General features: G+C 45.4%; 1 protein-coding gene across 1 annotated transcript in view; it reads left to right on the top strand.

The window, feature by feature from the left end:
* HKDC1 (hexokinase domain containing 1) overlaps positions 1-21,033 on the top strand; it is a 48,070-nt gene that overhangs the window by 10,964 nt on the left and 16,073 nt on the right. The window contains exons 4-13 of the mRNA XM_081227617.1: positions 2,129-2,277; positions 2,380-2,499; positions 5,505-5,600; positions 6,707-6,806; positions 9,012-9,195; positions 12,310-12,465; positions 13,572-13,805; positions 14,870-15,174; positions 15,507-15,652; positions 15,746-15,865. Coding sequence (XP_081083743.1) covers positions 2,129-2,277; positions 2,380-2,499; positions 5,505-5,600; positions 6,707-6,806; positions 9,012-9,195; positions 12,310-12,465; positions 13,572-13,805; positions 14,870-15,174; positions 15,507-15,652; positions 15,746-15,865 — 1,610 coding nt within the window. The remainder of the gene's footprint in view (positions 1-2,128; positions 2,278-2,379; positions 2,500-5,504; positions 5,601-6,706; positions 6,807-9,011; positions 9,196-12,309; positions 12,466-13,571; positions 13,806-14,869; positions 15,175-15,506; positions 15,653-15,745; positions 15,866-21,033) is intronic.

Here is a 21,033-nt window from a genome sequence, read left to right as displayed (position 1 = left end):
GAGGTGGGGTGGCTTTTCCAAATCCTTCCTAATTTAACCCGAGACTGCCTGCCAGTCTCATTTCTGTCACACGTCCCTCCTGCTCAGAAGTGCAGACCTTTCCCACCCCAGGCAATCTCATTCCTTTGCTCATGACCTCCTCTCCCTGGACCCCTGCTCTCCTCTGGCTGGCTGGCTGACTCGCTCTCTTTCATTCGTCACTCAGCTCTGTATCACTTCCTCTGAGGTGTTGACTCCTGCTCTGATTTAGACACTGCTCCCTGTGCTTCACACAATCAGAGCGCGTGCCCTACTGTGTGGAAATGGTTTATTTACTTGCCTATATTTCTGATGGGCTTCCCAGGGGGCCCACAGTCTTTCCTCTTTGCATCCCTAGCACCTGGCGTGTCACTTGTCACAAAGTCAGTGCTCAGTAAATGTTCATATGTACATGGATCATGTGATCTACCCTCTTTCCTGTGCAACACCTGTGATAACACCTGTGAAAGCATCTCTTGCTTGGTACATGATGAGTCCTAATAAAGTTGCACAGGATTAGTTCCTTGGAGTCCCTCCCTGAATAAATGGCTCCATCAGGTTCCTTTCAGGGCTGATCTAGGGAGATAAGAGTCTTGCTTTCCAGAAATCTCCACAAAAGCAAAATATCCAGCTGGCTGGGTCTATAAATGAGGACTCTAAACCTTGTTCCATGGTCCTGCAGCAGCAGCTTGCTTAGAAATGTAAAATCTCAGGCCCCACCTCCACTGAATCATAGTCTGCATGTTAACAAAATTCTTGGGTGATTTACATGCACATTAAAGTTTGAAGAGCGGTGCTCCACGCCATTGGGAGGGCTTGCCACTAGTTCCTTGATTGCTAGGAACAGAGAAACCCAGTCAAGGCAGGTCAGGAAAGGAGGCTTGTAGTACAAGGACACATAAACCCAAAAGGGAGACACACAGGACCTTGTGGGAATCTGAGGGCAGGAACTGTGGTACACTCAGGCTTCAAGGGAACTGGAACTTAGGAATTTTCCTCCACGGTTTCAGCCTACATACATGTGGCCACCCTGGCTACCCAGCTGACCTCTGATGTTTGGGATGCTTCCACTTCAGTTTTTACCACCTACTAGCAATTTCCCTCTATGTTTTATTTCACATTTCATAAGGAGTGAATCTGAATGGCCAGCTGGTTCCTTAGATTCATGAAGCTGTGTTTAGGGTCACATGGTACCAAAGAAAGGCCACTTGGGTGACCAGATTTGTGGTCATGGAGTTTCACTTACACGTGCCTTGGCCATATGTCATGAAGCATGCCTGGTACATGCAGCCACTTTTCCAGCACAGATAATTCTATACAAAGACTTGTTGGTTCAAGGGTTTTCACACATGAGTTCCCATCCCATATCTGTGGCTGATGCTGAAGATAACTGGCAGGGTCCTAGGCAGGAACTCTGGCTGGAATCTGAGTTGAAGTCATCAGGGTGGGCTGCCTCACGCCAACACATGTGTCATTTCCACCTTTTTATTAATAGCATCTGTCTTATACTGGACTCAGTCAGGTTACATTTTCTCCTTTTGGAGTGGCTCTGGCCCAAAATATTAAGCATCCTTGGCTCCTTAAGGACCAGCATTTGGTTCTTGTCTCCTTTCCCCCCTGGAGTGTCTTCTCTCTGCCCATAAGACTGAGGCTCGTATGGGGCTGCTTTCTCTTCCCTGCACTCCCCCTGCCTTTTCTGCCGTATGCCCGTTTCCCGGAGTATCAGCTCTCTCCTCCTGGTTGCCGGGGTTGTGGCGGGCTAGAATAAGCTCCACCGTCAAGGCCCATTTCTAACACCACCTGCGTGAAGGGAGTTCACATTTGCCCTCTCCAGATGAACGCGTTTATTCCTTACTGGATGGCCCAGTGGACAGGTCTGAGGCTGCAGAGGCAGGCAGACTTGGGTCACACCCCAGCTTTGCCCCTTGGAGGGCACAAATCAACAACGGCCACACTTCTGGAGTCTTGGCGCGTGGGCATAATGATACCTGGCTTGCGGGGTGGTTGTGAGACTTCATGACATTTATTACAGTTCCAACTTTGAACACAGAGCTTGCTATTTAGCAGACCCTCAATAAATGATAACATTTTTGGCTTTGTTTTTTAATAGAAAACGGGGAGTTTCTTTCCCTGGATCTTGGAGGATCTAAGTTTCGAGTCTTGAAGGTGCAAGTCTCCGAAGAGGGGAAACGAAATGTCCAGATGGAGAGTCAGTTCTACCCAACACCCAATGAAATTATCCGAGGGAATGGCACAGAGGTAGCAGGGCAGGAGCTCTGTGAAGGTGGGGGAAGGCCTTGGCATCAAGTTCCTGGGTGACAGTGCCTTAACCCCGTGTCCTGTGCTTTCTCTTCTCTGCAGCTGTTTGAATACGTAGCTGACTGTCTGGCAGATTTCATGAAAACCAAAGAGCTGATGCAGAAGAAATTACCTCTTGGCCTAACCTTTTCTTTTCCCTGCAAACAGACTAAATTAGAAGAGGTAAGGCAGGTGCAAGGGAGGGAAGGAGCTGGATAGGATTTGGGTTTGGGGCTGGAGAATGGCACGTGCGGGGGTCAGGCTGGGAACAGGAGAGATCAGCAGGAGTTTTCTTGTTTGTTTTTTCTTTTTTTTTTAAACAGTGAGGTGGAATTGTGAGGCAGGGAATATTAACACGGCCGCCTTGATTTTACACTTCCTAGGCGCACAGCACAGGGAACAAAATGGTTTTCACCACCAAACTCAGTGATTCTCAGACCTTGGTTGCGTCGGAATTCCTGGAGGGTTTGTTAAACACAGATGGCTGGGCCCCATGCAGGAGTTTCTTAATCAGTGGGGCCTTAGATTTGTTATTTCTAATAGGTTACCGGGTGATACGAATGCTGCTGGTCTGGCGGCCACTCTCTGAAGTATTGACACAGCTAACTAGAATAAGAGGGGGAAGACTTGGGGAGTCTCCCTCTACAGCTAGCGCTTAGGAGGAGGACTGAGGTGGGGTCACTGGAGTGACAGTGTTACTGAACAGACCCAGCACCTGGGATGTATAGGCTCAGCTGTGCCACTAGCTAGCTGGAGTCTCCGGTAATCCATCTCTGTGTGCCTCAGATTTTCAATTTGTAAACAGGGAGAAGGCAAAGCTGATCTTATGTGAATCTGTGATAATAAACAAGGGGCCATATAAAAGGACAATGAGCTTTCTTGGGCCGGGGGTTATTGTCACAAGTCAGGTCTCTGCAGGCCACTCCTGCCTGGGGTGGTGGTCTGTGAGCTCCTGCTGCATGGACTGGTCATGACACCCAGCTCATAGTCAATTCATGGACCACCTTGACTTGGGATGTGTTTGATATTGTTGGCTTGAGCCGCTTATTGATAATGGGATAGTGGAAAGGGAATGGGTTTTCACGTTCCACAGACCTGGCTTTGAATCCTGGCTCAGAACAAGTTGTGTCCCCTGGGCAAGTTACTTAACTTCTTGGGTCCCTTGTTTTCTTATCTGTAAAACAAGGATAATATCTACTTGCTGGGCTGAGGTGAAGCTTAGACAAAGCATCTGTAATGCGCTGAGCACTGTGCCTTGTGGGTCAATGGTAGCTGCAAGGTTTTGACAATTGTCCCTATACAACTTGTCTCTTCATTCTTTTGTACCTTGTCCCCCAATTCCACAGATGTTTCTGGAGGGCAGGCACTATTTTATATTGTTCTTCCTTTCCATCCCCAGGGTCTCTAGTACAATGTCTTATATTTAATAGCTATTTGATAACTATCTGACAATTGAAAAGTGCAATCAATCATTTATTGGGTTCCGTTGAATGAGAATTTGCCATCATCTGTCTATATGGGAGATGGTCTGAGGTTTACTTTTTAACTATTTTCTTGAGAAAGAATTAGAAAAAAATAGTGTGAAGAAGGTTTCAGGGAATGTTAGAAGAGGCCAGGTGGAGCTTCGCTTGTGTTTGCAGACTGGAAGAGCAGAGTTCCCCCGAGTCAGCAGGGGAAGTGGGAGAAGTCAGGAATCAGGCCTCAATTCACCGAATAGTTAAACACCTCTTATTTGAGCTTAGGAACAGAGACCTCAAGAAGGAAGATGATGATGATGATGATGATGATAGACTGTATCTCAGATTTTGACACTGTCTTGCACTCTGATGAACTCTTTATGTGTATAAGCTCATTTAAATCCTAAATGATTAAAGAAGGTCAGGGCATTGGAATTAAAGGAGGATGTTAGTTTGTTGTTGCTGTTGTTTTGTTTATTTAAGTGAGGGAACGGAAAAGTCTTAGCCAAAGAGAAATTTCTTTGTGTGTGTGTGTGTTTCTGATGATAAAATGGTAATACTTTTTCAAGGTAGGAAAAAGAAGAGAGAGGAAAGAGGGTAGGAATTGAAAAGTTTAAAGAAGAAAATAGAAATCTCCTCTAAGCCCAACCTTCAGAGATACGCCCTTCCAGTCATATCTATATTAAATACTGGTGTTATACTGTATGTGTAATTTAAAAATATGTAGTTGTATGTACAGCTTTTTTTCACTTAACAATACATCACATGCATTTATTCCCCACTCCCCCATATATACTCCCCCCAACAGGTCCCACATTGTCTCTAGCATCCTTTTTGGGGGGACGCCACCCTACAATCTCTCACTCCTCTGTCTGGTGGGGCAGGGATGTTACCATAGCCCATGAGGGCAGAATTTAGAGCTACCACTAGGCAGCGCTGTGGTGCAGGAAGAAACCTGGTCACTGGGGGGGTGCGTCAGAGACCTATGTTCCAGTTGGGCTCTGTCCTTCACTCACTGTGACACCTGGAACAACTTCCTTCCTCTCTAAAGCTTGGCTGCTTTATCCATTAACTGAGGGGGTGGGGATGGTCAGAGTTAGTAAGTTTGGGCTCAGCTCCTCTTGACTATGTGACCTTGGGCAAGTCTCTTAATCTCCAAGTTCTCTTCCAGTCTGAAAAATTCTGTGATTATTTGCTATGTTAGACATGAAACTCTTGAGAAACACCAATTGTAAGCAGATAATTGATAATGCAAATTGAGAACTGTTTTTCTAAGTTGAAATGAAGTCTCTGAGGGAGGCTTACAAAGTAACACGTCAGTTCTGCTTTGTGGACCTGGCACACCAGGCATTCTGCTCACATCATGCATCTACCATATGCCGGTACTTCTATCAGAACAATCCTGTGACAGAGGCAGGGAACTGATGTTTCCATTTTACAGGTGAGTAAACTGAGGCTCAGAGAGGTTAAATGACTTGGACAATGTCTTATTAATCTAAGTGTTCTCTGCAGCCATTGTTCTTTCTGCCCCTATGTATGATGTTTTAAACTGCTCAGATGAGGGTAATAAACATGTCGAAATTATTAGAAAAGGCCTCTGGAGAAATGTTGAAAGGATTGGTGTGATTCAGCTTAAAGAAGAGAAGGCCACTTTAAGCATGAAATTTCTGCAGCTCATTTTCAGAACTGAATGCCTTCCTTATTTTGTCTGGATCTGAAATCTTTCCCCAGGGTGTCCTGCTTTCATGGACAAAGAAGTTTAAGGCACGGGGAGTTCAGGACACAGACGTAGTGAGCTCTCTGGCCAACGCTATGAGAAAACACAAGGTAAGGAATCCACCTCTGTGTGGGGAGGTCTCCCAGTTCTAGCCCCTTTCTCTTGCGGGGGTGAGGGGAGGATGTGGGGGAGGGTTGTCTCCTACATGCCTGCCCTCGAAGGAGAATCAGAGACGGATTTGATCTTAGGGAAGGTCTCACCGTAGCACAGATGCTGCCGATTTGGATAAACCCACCTGTGAGCCTTGGCATGTGGAGAGTGTTCCAATCACTGTTGAAGGGTGACCCGCACTTCCCTGGGGCCTCCCCAGCTGCCACAGCCCCTCGGGGGTCTTGTTTAGGCCTGATGCTGTGTGTGATGCTCCAACCGCCACCTTTCCTCTCTGAGGCTTAAAAGGTCACTTTCTTTCCTGTCTGGCTCTTGATCCCACTTTCTACTCTCTACTCATTGAGTATCTCTGTTTGTTGAATACATTTTATGATAATTTAAAGAACTATAAAAGCAAGACATGCTCCTTGCAGAGCTGAGAAGTACACAAATAAACCCAAATGACTTGCTACCCTGACAGCATGAGGAATATATTGATGTATACCCTTCCAGTCTTTTTTCTCTTTAAAGTTGCTCTCATGTTCTTCTGTACCCTTTGTTTTTCTCTTATTGTTTTCATTTCACTTTAAAATGCTCCCCCAAACCTTGTGGAACCATGGAGTAATAACCCACGTTGACTTGGTAGAACGGGAAACCCATGGTGGTGCCCACGGAGAGGACTTGGCTGAGGCTGGTTAAAATGTCCCCATGGGCAAGGACTTTGGTGTTTTCTCCTGGAAACACTATTGCTCCTAGGATAAACATGCTTTTCTCAGGGTCCCTCAAACATGGGCTGGAGTCCTGGTGATCGATCCCTCGTATTTTCATTGCTCAGAGGCTTTCACCCACAGAGCAGGAGCATGAATTTCACTCTTCGGCTCCCAACTGCTCTTTCTCTCCCCTGATCCTTGACAAAGGCCTTATTCCTTACAGGCAGGCCCAGAAGGCAGGACCTAGAGACTGTCTCAACCAGGCACCTTCACTGCTTTTGCTTCCTCTATGGGGAAACATAAAGGGATAACACCTCCCTCCCACCCACTGATGCCCTCTGGGGCTTGTGTTCCAGCAGGACTTAGATGTGGACATCCTGGCTTTGGTCAATGACACCGTGGGGACCATGATGACGTGCGCCTATGATGATCCCTACTGTGAAGTTGGTGTCATCATTGGTAACTCAATTTGACTTCCTTTCTGGAGGAGGGTGAAAGGGGTTGGTTTGGGGCTTAGTTTCGGGGAACTCTGAGTAAATTCTGTGGGAAAGTTATTGGCACTTTCTACTTAGAAGAAGCAACATAGGGAGATAGAAAATTAATATACGCATTCATTCAACAAGTGTTTACTGAGTGCCCATTTTGTGCCAGGCCTTGTGCTCTGCATCAGATTCTCAGTGGTGAGAGTCCCAAAGGTTCCTGTGCTCATGAAGCTTTCAGTGCCGAGGTGGGTGAGAGACCGAAAAGGCCTAAACAAGTAACATAATTTCAGGTGGTGGTTAGTATGATAAGGAATATAAAGCAGGGTGATGTGACTGAGAGTGACTGTGGTACGGTGGTCAGGCCGGGCCTTGCTGAGAGGTGACATTCGAGCAGGGACCTCAGTGATGAGGAAGAGGGAGCGAAGCAGGGCTGGTGAGGAAGAGAGTCCCTGTGGCCTCTGAGATGGGAATGAGTCTGGGGTGCTCGAGAAACCCTAAAAGGCTGAATCAAAGCGACTGAGGCTGAGGGTAGAGGGCCTTTCACGTGAGAGAGTGGACAGGACTGGGCAGGTGGCCTAGGACACGGAGCACAGTCACTGGAAGGTCTTTGGCTTTTACCCCAGGGGTGACAGGGCATGGGAGGACTTTGGGTGGCGGATGGATAAGTGGGGTGTGCATTTTTGTTTATTTTTTAATTATAAATGTATTTATTTTTTGGCTGCGTTGGGCCTTCGTTGCTGCGTGTGGGCCTGGACCAGGGAGGCTGCAGCTCAGCGGGGGTGTCTGGTGGGTGGTCCCAACACCTGAGCTGGGAGGGGCTCTGCTGGAGGGGTCCATGAGAAGACTGTGCAGGGGACAGTAAGGCCAAATGGACCGGGTTTATAGGCTGTTCTCAAACATCCCTGCAGCTTCCCTTTTCCTTTACCACTATTGGGGGAAGTTTTCTGAATTGCTTTTTCTTAATTTCCAACTCACTCTCCTCAGCCTGACTTTCCCAAAGGGCAGGATCTTTACAGCAGAGGGGCTTGATCTGCCTTCCTGTTTCTGGAGCCCCACACCTCTGAATAGGCCTGGCGCTTGTCTATCATGGCATCTGCTACTGCCCACTGTGTCTGTCTTAGTGACTGTGTCTGGTAACCTGCCAATTGGGTGCCATGCCCAAACAGTGTCTGTGCTTTTCTGAGAAAAGCTTTTTCCAAATATTCTATTACACTCTGATTCTCTGCATGTCTTATTTCTCATGTTGGCTTTAAAATTCTGACACCAGAGTATCAGCCAGGGGAAGATGTCTTTTTTTAAAATATTTTTTTAAACAGCTTTATTGGGGAATTCCCTGGCAATCAGTGGTTAAGACTCCGTGTTTCCACTGCTGGGGACCTGGGTTCGATCCCTGGTTGGGGAACTAAGATCCCGTAAGCCACGCGATGTGGCCAAAAACAAAAAGAAAAACAGCTTTACTGAGGCATAAAATCCTCTCATTTAGTTGTATAATTCAGTGACTTTTAGTGAATTTATAGAGTTTTGTAACCATCACCACAATCCAATGAGCACATTTCCATTATCCCAATAGGTCCCAAACCTACTGGCTGCAGATTGTGCCTATCTGCAGCCACTCACCACTACTCAAGTGTCTGAGGTATTTCCTTGGAGTGAGTTTGTGTTTGAATAATGGCATGTTGCTTTCTTATGTGATAGCTAACCACTGTCATAGATAAGGATGTAACTTATGCTAGGAACAATTTGTGGCAGGCTATGAGTAAGGAATGTTTTTAGTATCAAATAGAGAAGAAGCTAAGTAGCATAGGGAAAGGATTAAAAATATTACTGTGGGTCAGTGATTTTTTTTTTAACAGATTTACGAAGTTTGGTTAACTCATCCTCCTCTTAGTAAATATACTGTCAGCTTTCATACATATTCATCAGGGGCTTCTTCACAATTGACTCCATTGATAACAGCAAACCATTAACACCCTGACAAGTGTAGACTTGGCATGTCAGCTTTATTCCTCATGAACTCCCCAGCTCGCCAAAAGCTGCTTCCCTCAGTGAGAACCAGCCCCCGGAGTGGATCAAAAGCACTTTGTGATGCGTTCAGAGGACTCTTGGGCAGTTGAGAGTCCCCTCTGTCTTTGTCCAGCTGGGAGCCCTCACGTCTCTGTTTTCTCCCTGATCCCTCGTCCAGGCACCGGCACCAACGCGTGCTACATGGAGGACATGAGCAACATCGAGCTGGTGGAAGGCGACGAAGGGAGGATGTGCATCAACACCGAGTGGGGGGCGTTCGGGGACGACGGGGCCCTGGAGGACATCCGCACCGAGTTCGACCAGGAGCTGGACCTCGGCTCTCTCAACCCCGGGAAGCAGCTGTGAGTACCCTGCGCTGTAATCTGGTCATCGGCACCAGTAAATGTCCACTTACTCAGGCATGCTGTATACCTGGGAGGCTTCTTAGCTGTGACTCGTTATCCATCACAGGGAGTTTATGAATCAAGGCTTGTATTTCAGTTTCACCGGACAGATGAGGAAAGTGAAAGCCAAGGAAATTGAGTGATTTCCCGTAGGTCATATCCCTGATTTGAATTCAGTCCAGATGTAGGGGAGATACAGCTGTGAACTAGGTGTCCTGCCTTCTTGGCGCATTTGGATGAGTGGCCACAGAACAAACCAGTGCAGCCTGAGGGAGCACACACTCCTCATTTGTGTTCCCCTTCTGCCCCGCCCCCTCCTTCTCCGAGACCTAATCATGCAGCACCTGGTGTGAGTCCCTCTCAGTCTCAGGTCTTGCCGAGCCTTTCTCTGCTCCCATCCCACACTCACCTGTAGTATTTCTCTGCTCCCATCCCACACTCACCTGTAGTGTAAATGTTCAGGGTCTGCCTCAGCTCTGCCTGTATGCTGAGCTCCCTGAAGGCGGCTACACCTGTGATTTTCCTTTCCTTTCTACACATAGGGTCTTACATATTATTGCAGCTCATTAAGTGTTTGTTTAAAAAAAAAAGTGTTGAATGAAAAGACGCTTAAAGGGCTTCCCTGGTGGCGCAGTGGTTGAGAGTCCACCTGCCGATGTAGGGGACAGGGGTTCGTGCCCTGGTCCGGGAGGATCCCACATGCCGCAGAGCAGCTGGGCCCGTGAGAAAAAAAAACAAAACAAAAACGCTTAAAATTTTAAAAAACAATTTCAGACTTACAAAAAAGTAGTGAAAATAGTATAAAATTCCCCTTCACTCAAATTCCCTAATAGTACCATTCTCTCTCTGTGTATATGTATATACACAGACACATAAAATACACATATACATAAAATACACATATGTCTATATAAAATTATTTTTCTGAACATTTGAGACTAAAATCGCACACATAATATCACTTCACCCCTAAATACTTCAGAGTGTATTATCTGAAAAGAATTACATTCTCTTATATAATTAAAGTATAATTATCAAAATTAGGAAATTAACACTTAATCAGTTCTAATCTCTAATTTACAGATCTTATTCAAAACTCACCTGCTGGGCCTCCCTGGTGGCGCAGTGGTTGAGAGTCCGCCTGCCGATGCAGGGGATACGGGTTCGTGCCCCGGTCTGGGAGGATCCCATATGCCGCGGAGCGGCTGGGCCCGTGAGCCATGGCCGCTGGGCCTGCGCATCCGGAGCCTGTGCTCCGCAACGGGAGAGGCCACAACAGTGAGAGGCCCGCATACCGCAAAAAAAAAAAAAAAAAAAAAAAACTCACCTGCTGCCCTACTAATGTCCTTTATAAAAAAAAAAAAATTGTCCTGGTCCAGGTCCAGGATCACACATTATGTGTTGCTGCCATGTCTCTTTAGCCTCCTTTAATCTTCTGTAATATCTGTTTGGTTTTCACGATCTTCAAGCATGCAAGCCATTTATTTCACAGAATGTCCCTCAACTTGGATTTGCCTGACGTTTCCTCATGATTAGATTCAGGCGATGTATTTTTGGCAGGACTATCACACAAGTAGTGTGTGTCCTCCCCTGGGCATCGGATCTGGAAGCACATGTTGTTTGTTCCGTTACTGGGGATGCTAACTCAGATCACTTGGTTAAGGGGATATGAAAGAGGTTTCTGCACCATAAGGTTATTATTATTCCCTGTATAATGAATAAGTATCTGGTGAAGAGATACTTTGAGACTATGTAAATATCCTGTTTCTCATTAAACTTTCACTCTCTAGTTTTAGCATCCATTGATGAATTTCTAGATCCATCATTCCCTGTAGGTTATTAGTTGTTATTCTACTATAAGTAAGAGCTTTCCTATCTCCTCCATTTATCTACTTATACTAATATGGATTCTTTTTTAATTTAATGGGTTATAATTCCTTCCTATTATATTTCTTTTGATATTCAAAGTCTTTTCAGATTTAGCCAGTGGAAGCTCCTTCAAGCTAGTCCCTGTGTCCTTTTGACATGATTCCATCACTCTAAGTACTTCCTTATTTTCTGGCACAGTAAGATGCTCTAGGCTCACCATGCACTTTCCCAGCCCCAGCCCTGAAATCAGCCGTTTTCCCAAGAAGCCCTGGTAATAAATATTTTAAGTACCTCCTAGAAACCACTCAACACTAGAAGTGCATACTTGGGGAGCAAATTTCTGCTTTGGATGCACCTGGCCCCCAGCACACACCCATTTCACTGGTGACACAGAGCAGCCACAGCCCAAGGAAGTGGTGCCATTTGGGGGACTTTATCATCCTCATCCTATCCATTTCACTTAAAATAAGTTCTACTCCCCCAAACCCAACCTGGATTTCTTGTGATTGTCTTGTTTCTGCAATGTTCTAAGACTTTATATGAAATAGATAAAGTTGATTAGAAAACAGGTTGTCCTTGATTTTGTATCTTATGTTTGCAGAATAAAAATTATATTTAATAGTTTACTTGGGAAACAGTAAGTAATTGCTTGTTGTATGCAGACTGAGAGTCCAGGTGTAGGTAGCCTGGTGGGATATTTCATCCATATTACTGTAGAACCTCTCTGGAGCTATCCAAGCCCATCTCACAGGCACAGCATGTTTCTCTCTTGGGCAGAAACATGTGTAGGAGTTGGAAACGTTTGAAATTTGGATTTGTCACACTGTGGTTGGTGATCCTGGGAAAGTACTTGAAGTCTCTGAAGTTGAGATTCCTTATGCCTGATATGAGAATGGCACCCCCATGGCCAAGGGTGATTTGAGATAAAGATTTTTGGAATCAAGCACTTTGTGATCAGGAAAGAATCTTAGGTTTCCTCTAGTTTAGTCCTCCCCTTTTACAGGGGAGAAGAATGTAGCTCAGAGAGGATGAGTGGGCTCCCAAGGGCACCCCAAGCTGGGACAGGGACTGAGGCCGCCTGACCTGTAAAGAGGCCCTTCCACTACTCATGCTCTAAACCACGGGCTGTGGCTCATGGGCTTTGGGAAAGGATGCTGCATAACCAAAGGCATTGCTGCCACTGATCTGTTCACCAAATTGTAGGTTTGAGAAGATGATCAGCGGCCTGTACTTAGGTGAACTCGTCAGGCTCATCTTGCTGAAGATGGCCAAGGCAGGTCTCCTGTTTGGCGGCGAGAAATCCTCCGCTCTCCACATTAAGGGCAAGATTGAAACACGGCACGTGGCTGCCATGGAGAAGTAAGCTGCTGGCAGGGTCCCTTCCACCTTGACTCTGCAGAGGGTTAGGGTAGGCAACCAAGGAGTGGTGTGCTCATGGTGGTGGTGCACAGAAGGAACCAGATCTTCCTTCTTCACGGGACGATTTCATACCTGGACACAGCTTCAGGTGGATTAGCAATGCCTGCCATGCCTCACATGTGGCTTCTTGTTGGTTTCAGCAGCCAGGGATTCTGCTATCGGAGGTCTGCACCCTCCTCATGTTTTGTTACCTTTTTCCTCACTGAAGTGGTGACATAACTTTTTTAGGGTCACAGACCACTCTGAGAATCTGATTTCAGTTCTGGACCCTTTACCCCCAAAATGCACATTTGCACACCATTTTGCTTATAATACCAGGGCATCCTTGGACCCGTTAAAACCCAAGCATGGAATCCAAGTTAAGAATTCCTGCTATAGCAATAACCTTCTCTACCTGGTGCTGTCAGGGACTGGCTTTGGCTTTGGCTTTGGTGATTAGGGGGCTCACACAAAGGTGTGCAGTGGGGAGCTGACTGGTGATGGTGGCTGGCCCCAGTCAACCCAGGATCCTGTTCCTCAGGCTTAGAAACCCTGGCATTGCCCTGAGCTTTGCAATCAGCTTGGATTCTGAGTTCAACAGGGTGACATCTGACTCTCAGAGTCTGTGTTTATGCAGAGCTTGGCAGAGACTGAGTTTCTGTAAAAGGCAGTATAGCACAGGATGCTTAGAAGGGTGGGCTCTGTAATCGAGCTGCCTGAGTTCAAATCCTGCCCCTTGCACTTACCAGCTTTGTGCCTGTGGACAGGTTACCTACCCTGTCTGTGCCCCAGACCCCTCTTCTGTGCAATAGGATAATGACAGTACTCCCACCAGGATTGTTGTGAGGGCTGAGTTAACACATGTCAAGTCCTTAGACAAGCACCTGGCACATAGTGTGCAATAAATGGTGGCTACCGTGATCATTGTTGAAATCGTCATTATTATCATATGACTATGTGCCAGCCTGTTTATTTTCACAGTCCTGAGAGGTGGGAATGCTGGCTCTCTGAGGGGGACTCCCACAGGATGGAGAAGTGTGGTCCTCTCATTCCTATCCCCTGGCCAGGTATAAAGAAGGCCTGGCTAATACAAGAGAGATCCTGACGGATCTGGGCCTGGAGCCTTCAGAGGCTGACTGCATTGCGGTCCAGCACGTCTGCACCATCGTTTCCTTCCGCTCAGCCAATCTCTGTGCAGCGGCCCTGGCAGCCATCCTAACACGCCTGCGGGAGAACAAGAAGCTGGTGCGGCTCCGGACCACGGTGGGCATGGATGGCACACTCTACAAGATCCACCCCCAGTGAGTGCTGGCCGCCGGCCCACACCCCCTGCAAATGAGTCCAGTCTGTCTGCTTGGAACCGAGTCCAGTTTTGTCTCTGAACGACGCTGCTTCTCTGGGTTGCTGGACCCAACTGCCTTCTGTGGTTCTGAGATTACAGGGGAAGGGGTGAATTCAGAGATTACATTCATCTAGCTGGCTGGGTTGCTTTAGGGGATCATTCTTAAAGGAATATTCTGCTAAAACCAATGGCCTGACTAGCAAAGCCCTGTGTTTATCCATCTGTCTATCCATCTATTCATCTGTCTATCCATTATTATTGAATACTTGCTATGTGGTAAGATTGGAAAGTAAGATACACCCAGTTATAAATGGGGAAAAATCAGGATGGCAGGGGTTGCCAAGTCCACATGAAAGATACCAGTAGGAAGACAGTATCGTTTGAGTCTACCTGGGGGGGGGAAAGAATAACAGCAGTAAAAAACACTATTCAACTATTCATTCTTTCATCGCTTTTATCCTTTTGCCTTTATTCCTCAAAGTTTCATTAAGCACCTGCTACTTGTCAGGCTCTGTTGTAAGCAAGGTAACAGAGCAGTGAAGAAAACATAGTCCCTACCCTTATGGAGCCTAAGTTCTGTTGGGCTGGCAGACAGTAAACAAACAGGGAAATGAGAATTTCCCAGAAGGAGGGAGCACAGAAGTTCCTCTGACTAACAGAGGTGTTATTGGAAGTCAGGTGGGTACACCTGGGAAGAGCTAGGGAAAGAACCCTTCCCTTTTGGGCAGAGATGATGTTCAGCCAATACATGATGTGTGGACATGCCCTACTGCTTATAATACTAGTGATAAAATAACCACTTCTTTGAGCCTTCCAAGTGTCCCTTCCACTGTCCCAGCTGCCCTGGTCCCTACCCCTAGTCACCCCCATCTTCCCCCTCCATCCAGCAACTGAAGGGGTGAGCCTTGGCCCAGCAGGGCTCCCCGGAAACCCTTTCCTCTGCTACACCTGTGTCTGTTCCTATTGGCTGGGCCCGGGCCTTTATGATTTTTACATATTTTGCCATCCCCCCTCCACCTCTAGATACCCAAAACGCCTGCACAAGGTGGTGAGGAGACTGGTCCCGAACTGTGACGTCCGCTTCCTCCTGTCGGAGAGTGGCAGCACCAAGGGGGCCGCCATGGTAACCGCAGTGGCCTCCCGCGTGCAGGCCCAGCGGAAGCAGATTGACAAGGTGCTAGCTTTGTTCCGGCTGACCCGAGAGCAACTTGTGGACATTCGGGACAAGATGCGGGTTGAGTTCGAGTACGGGCTGAAGAGGGACACCCACCCGCTGGCCACGGTCAAGATGCTGCCCACCTACGTCTGCGGGATGCCAGATGGCACAGGTGGGCCGTGCACAGCTCCCTTCTCTGATGGGCCACCCAGAGCTCGTGTCAAAACTCCTTAAATCCAGTTAGGTCTTTTGTTTCAAGAGCCTTGGGTTCATGTCTATAATGGAGGGAGGAGGGTTGGGGTAGGTTAGTACTCTGCTGAATCTATTTGCTTCGGTTAATCCACGGCACTGGCAGTGAAGAATACCTAAGTTAGGTTCCATGTGTGTGAAGACCCAGATGCTGTTCCCAGGGGCTACCATCTGGACACTTCCTCCCAATGCCTGCACACAAGACCCTGCTCGGTGCGTGCCGGTGGAATGCAGCCCCCACTTTCTCCACCATAGAGAAAGGAAAGTTCCTCGCCCTGGATCTGGGGGGAACCAACTTCCGGGTCCTCCTGGTGAAGATCAGAAGCGGACGGAGGTCAGTGCGAATGTACAACAAGATCTTCGCCATCCCCCTGGAGATCATGCAGGGCACTGGCGAGGAGGTAAATGCTGGGCAGGGGGTTCCACACTCCGAGGTGCCAGCCTGCCACCCTGTACAGTGCAGGCCTGGCATGACTGCCGCTCTCTCCCTGCAGCTGTTTGACCACATTGTGCAGTGCATCGCTGACTTCCTGGACTACATGGGCCTCACGGGAGCCCAGCTGCCTTTGGGCTTCACATTCTCATTTCCCTGCAGGCAGGCGAGCATTGACAAGGTAAGATGGCCCAGCCTGGTGGGTCCATTCCCTCCTACACCTGGGGATCTCAAGACAGCTCTGAGTCACTGTTCATTTTATTTTGGGGTCTCAGGTTCAGGGCAGCTGGGGAGACATGATCGAGAATTTGGACCATTTAATTTTTTTCTCTTTACTGTGTTCCCTTTTCATTATTACTGTTTCTTTGATTGAAGTTTACAAACTAATTTAGTGTAGTATACAATAAAGGGACACTTGGATAAGGCTACTGTTAAAAGAGAGGTCAAATCATATTATCGAGAGATAAGAAGAGGTAATGACCATTTAAGGCCAGTTATAACTCTTAGTCTACAATATTACCTGGGTCTTCCTGTGTAAACAGGGAGATGCAATAGGTCGTAGGGTTTTTATTGTCTGATGAACAAAAGCATACCAGTGCATCAGAAGAAATGCATTTCTTTCCTGATATTAGAATTTCAGGAGTTTATCACATAGACACTTACCTAGTTGACATTGAAGAACATCATGGATAATGATTTTAATAAATTATTCATAATAATTTAGAAATGTACATCACAAGATTTTTCTTGGAATTCTTGGATAAAAGCACCATTCACCAGCTTATGGAGAACAGAGTACTCTCTGTTGCTCTCTGATAGGCTTATGTCAACCAAGCTTACAGGACTGGCATAAAAGCACAACACCACTCCTCAATCTATAGAGAGAACCCTGGTCAGCACAGCAAGTCAGTCAGAGAGCTCATGACAATAATAAGAATGACACCAAAGATTTGTTAAGATTTTATCTAATCCAGTCAATGTCCCCATGATGTACACACTATTTTTGCTTTGTTTATTTTACCATTTTTTATTGTGGTAAAATAGATATAACATTTACCACTCTGACTGTTTTTAAGTGTACACTGGTGCACTTAAAAAGTACACGTGTACTGTGGCATTAAGTACACTCACATTGTTATGAAACTGTCACCACTATCCATCTTTCGAACTCTTTTTTTTTTATAACAAATTTAATCAGTTATACATATACATATGTTCCCATATCCCCTCCCTTTTGCGTCTCCCTCCCACCCTCCCTGTCCCACCCCTCCAGGCGGTCACAAAGCACCGAGCTGATCTCCCTGTGCTATGCGGCTGCTTCCCACTAGCTATCTACCTTACGTTTGGTAGTGTATATATGTCCATGCCGCTCTTTCACTTTGTCACAGCTTACCCTTCCCCCTCCCCATATCCTCAAGTCCATTCTCTAGTAGGTCTGTGTATTTATTCCTGTCTTACCCCTATGTTCTTCATGACATTTTTTTTTCTTAAATTCCATATATATGTGTCAGCATACAGTATTTGTCTTTCTCTTTCTGACTTACTTCACTCTGTATGACAGACTCTAGGTCCATCCACCTCATTACAAATAGCTCAATTTCATTTCTTTTTATGGCTGAGTAATATTCCATTGTATATATGTGCCACATCTTCTTTACCCATTCATCCGATGATGGACACTTAGGTTGTTTCCATCTCCGGGCTATTGTAAATAGGGCTGCTATGAACATTTTGGTACATGTCTCTTTTTGAATTATGGTTTTCTCAGGGTATATGCCCAGTAGTGGGATTGCTGGGTCATATGGTAGTTCTATTTGTAGTTTTTTAAGGAAGCTCCATACCGTTCTCCATAGTGGCTGTACCAATTCACATTCCCACCAGCAGTGCAAGAGTGTTCCCTTTTTTTCACACCCTCTCCAGCATTTATTGTTTCTAGATTTTTTGATGATGGCCATTCTGACTGGTGTGAGATGATATCTCATTGTAGTTTTGATTTGCACTTCTCTAATGAGTAAAGATGTTGAGCATCCTTTCATGTGTTTGTTGGCAGTCTGTGTATCTTCTGTGGAGAAATGTCTATTTAGGTCTTCTGCCCATTTTTGGATTGGGTTGTTTGTTTTTTTGTTATTGAGCTGCATGAGCTGCTTATAAATTTTGGAGATTAATCCTTTGTCAGTTGCTTCATTTGCAAATATTTTCTCCCATTCTGAGGGTTGTCTTTTGGTCTTGTTTATGGTTTCCTTTGCTGTGCAAAAGCTTTTCAGTTTCATTAGGTCCCATGTGTTTATTTTTGTCTTTATTTCCATTTCTCTAGGAGGTGGGTCAAAAAGGATCTTGCTGTGATTTATGTCATAGAGTGTTCTGCCTATGTTTTCCTCTAAGAGTTTGATAGTATCTGGCCTTACATTTAGGTCTTTAATCCATTTTGAGCTTATTTTTGTGTATGGTGTTAGGGAGTGATCTAATCTCATACTTTTACATGTCCCTATCCAGTTTTCCCAGCACCACTTATTGAAGAGACTGTCCTTTCTCCACTGTACATTCCTGCCTCCTTTATCAAAGATAAGGTGACCATATGTCCGTGGGTTTATCTCTGGGCTTTCTATCCTGTTCCATTGATCTATCTTTCTGTTTTTGTGCCAGTACCATACTGTCTTGATTACTGTAGCTTTGTAGTATAGTCTGAAGCCAGGGAGCCTGATTCCTCCAGCTCCATTTTTCATTCTCAAGATTGCTTTGGCTATTCGGGGTCTTTTGTGTTTCCATACAAATTGTGAAATTTTTTGTTCTAGTTCTGTGAAAAATGCCAGTGGTAGTTTGATAGGGATTGCATTGAATTTGTAGATTGCTTTGGGTAGTAGAGTCATTTTCACCATGTTGATTCTTCCAATCCAAGAACATGGTACATCTCTCCATCTATTTGTATCATCTTTAATTTCTTTCATCAGTGTCTTATAATTTTCTGCATACAGGTCTTTTGTCTCCTTAGGTAGGTTTATTCCTAGATATTTTATTCTTTTTGTTGCAGTGGTAAATGGGAGTGTTTCCTTGATTTCACTTTCAGATTTTTCATCATTAGTATATAGGAATGCCAGAGATTTCTGTGCATTAATTTTGTATCCTGCAACTTTACCAAATTCATTGATTAGCTCTAGTAGTTTTCTGGTAGCATCTTTAGGATTCTCTATGTATAGTATCATGTCATCTGCAAACAGTGACAGCTTTACTTCTTCTTTTCCGATTTGGATTCCTTTTATTTCCTTTTCTTCTCTGATTGCTGTGGCTAAAACTTCCAAAACTATGTTGAATGATAGTGGTGAGAGTGGGCAACCTTGTCTTCTTCCTGATCTTAGTGGAAATGGTTTCAGTTTTTCACCCTTGAGGACGATGCTGGCTGTGGGTTTGTCATATATGGCCTTTATTATGTTGAGGAAAGTTCCCTCTATGCCTACTTTCTGCAGGGTTTTTATCATAAATGGGTGTTGAATTTTGTCAAAAGCTTTCTCTGCACCTATTGAGATGATCATATGGTTTTTCTCCTTCAATTTGTTAATATGGTGTATCACGTTGATTGATTTGCATATATTGAAGAATCCTTGCATTCCTGGAATAAACCCCACTTGATCATGGTGTATGATCCTTTTAATGTGCTGTTGGATTCTGTTTGCTAGTATTTTGTTGAGGATTTTTGCATCTATGTTCATCAGTGATATTGGCCTGTAGTTTTCTTTCTTTGTGACATCCTTGTCTGGTTTTGGTATCAAGGTGATGGTGGCCTCGTAGAATGAGTGTGGGAGTGTTCCTCCCTCTGCTATATTTTGGAAGAGTTTGAGAAGGATAGGTGTTAGCTCTTCTCTAAATGCTTGATAGAATTCAGCTGTGAAGCCATCTGCTCCTGGGCTTTTGTTTGTTGGAAGATTTTTTATCACAGTTTCAATTTCAGTGCTTGTGATTGGTCTGTTCATATTTTCTATTTCTTCCTGATTCAGTCTTGGCAGGTTGTGCATTTCTAAGAATTTGTCCATTTCTTCCAGGTTGTCCATTTTATTGGCATAGAGTTGCTTGTAGTAATCTCTCATGATCCTTTGTATTTCTGCAGTGTCAGTTGTTACTTCTCCTTTTTCATTTCTAATTCTATTGATTTGAGTCTTCTCCCTTTTTTTCTTTTTCTTCTTTTTTTTTTTTTTGCGGTATGCAGGCCTCTCACTGTTGTGGCCTCTCCCGTTGCGGAGCACAGACTCCGGACGCGCAGGCTCAGCGGCCATGGCTCACGGGCCCAGCCGCTCCGCGGCATGTGGGATCTTCCCGGACCAGGGCACGAAGCCGTGTCCCCTGCATCGGCAGGCGGACTCTCAACCACTGCGCCACCAGGGAAGCCCCTCCCTTTTTTTCTTGATGAGTCTGGCTAATGGTTTATCAATTTTGTTTATCTTCTCAAAGAACCAGCTTTTAGTTTTATTGATCTTTGCTATCGTTTCCTTCATTTCTTTTTCATTTATTTCTGATCTGATCTTTATGATTTCTTTCCTTCTGCTAGCTTTGGGGGTTTTTTGTTCTTCTTTCTCTAATTGCTTTAGGTGCAGGGTCAGGTTGTTTACTCGAGATGTTTCCTGTTTCTTAAGGTGGGATTGTATTGCTATAAACTTCCCTCTTAGAACTGCTTTTGCTGCATCCCATAGGTTTTGGGTCCTCGTGTCTCCATTGTCATTTGTTTCTAGGTATTTTTTAATTTCCTCTTTGATTTCTTCAGTGATCACTTCGTTATTAAGTAGTGTATTGTTTAGCCTCCATGTGTTTGTATTTTTCTTTTTTTTTTTTTTTTTTTTTGCGGTACGCGGGCCTCTCACTGTTGTGGCCTCTCCCGCCGCGGAGCACAGGTTCCGGACATGCAGGCTCAGCGGCCATAGCTCACGGGCCCAGCCGCTCCGCGACATGTGGGATCTTCCCGGACCGGGGCACGAACCCGTGTCCCCTGCATCGGCAGGCGGACTCTCAACCACTGCGCCACCAGGGAAGCCCTGTTTGTATTTTTTACAGCTCTTTTCCTGTAATTGATATCTAGTCTCATAGCATTGTGGTCGGAAAAGATACTTGATACAATTTCAATTTTCTTAAATTTACCAAGGCTTGATTTGTGACCCAAGATATGATCTATCCTGGAGAATGTTCCATGAGCACTTGAGAAAAATGTGTATTCTGTTGTTTTTGGATGGAATGTCCTATAAATATCAATTAAGTCCATCTTGTTTAATGTATCATTTAAAGCTTGTGTTTCCTTATTTATTTTCATTTCGCATGATCTGTCCATTGGTGGAATTGGGGTGTTAAAGTCCCCTACTATGATTGTGT

This window comes from Mesoplodon bidens (genome assembly GCF_964165515.1).
Source record: "Mesoplodon bidens genome assembly, chromosome: 1".
Classification (NCBI taxonomy): domain Eukaryota; kingdom Metazoa; phylum Chordata; class Mammalia; order Artiodactyla; family Ziphiidae; genus Mesoplodon; species Mesoplodon bidens.
Note: the sequence above shows the minus strand (reverse complement) of the source record. Positions and strands in the feature narration are given on the sequence as shown.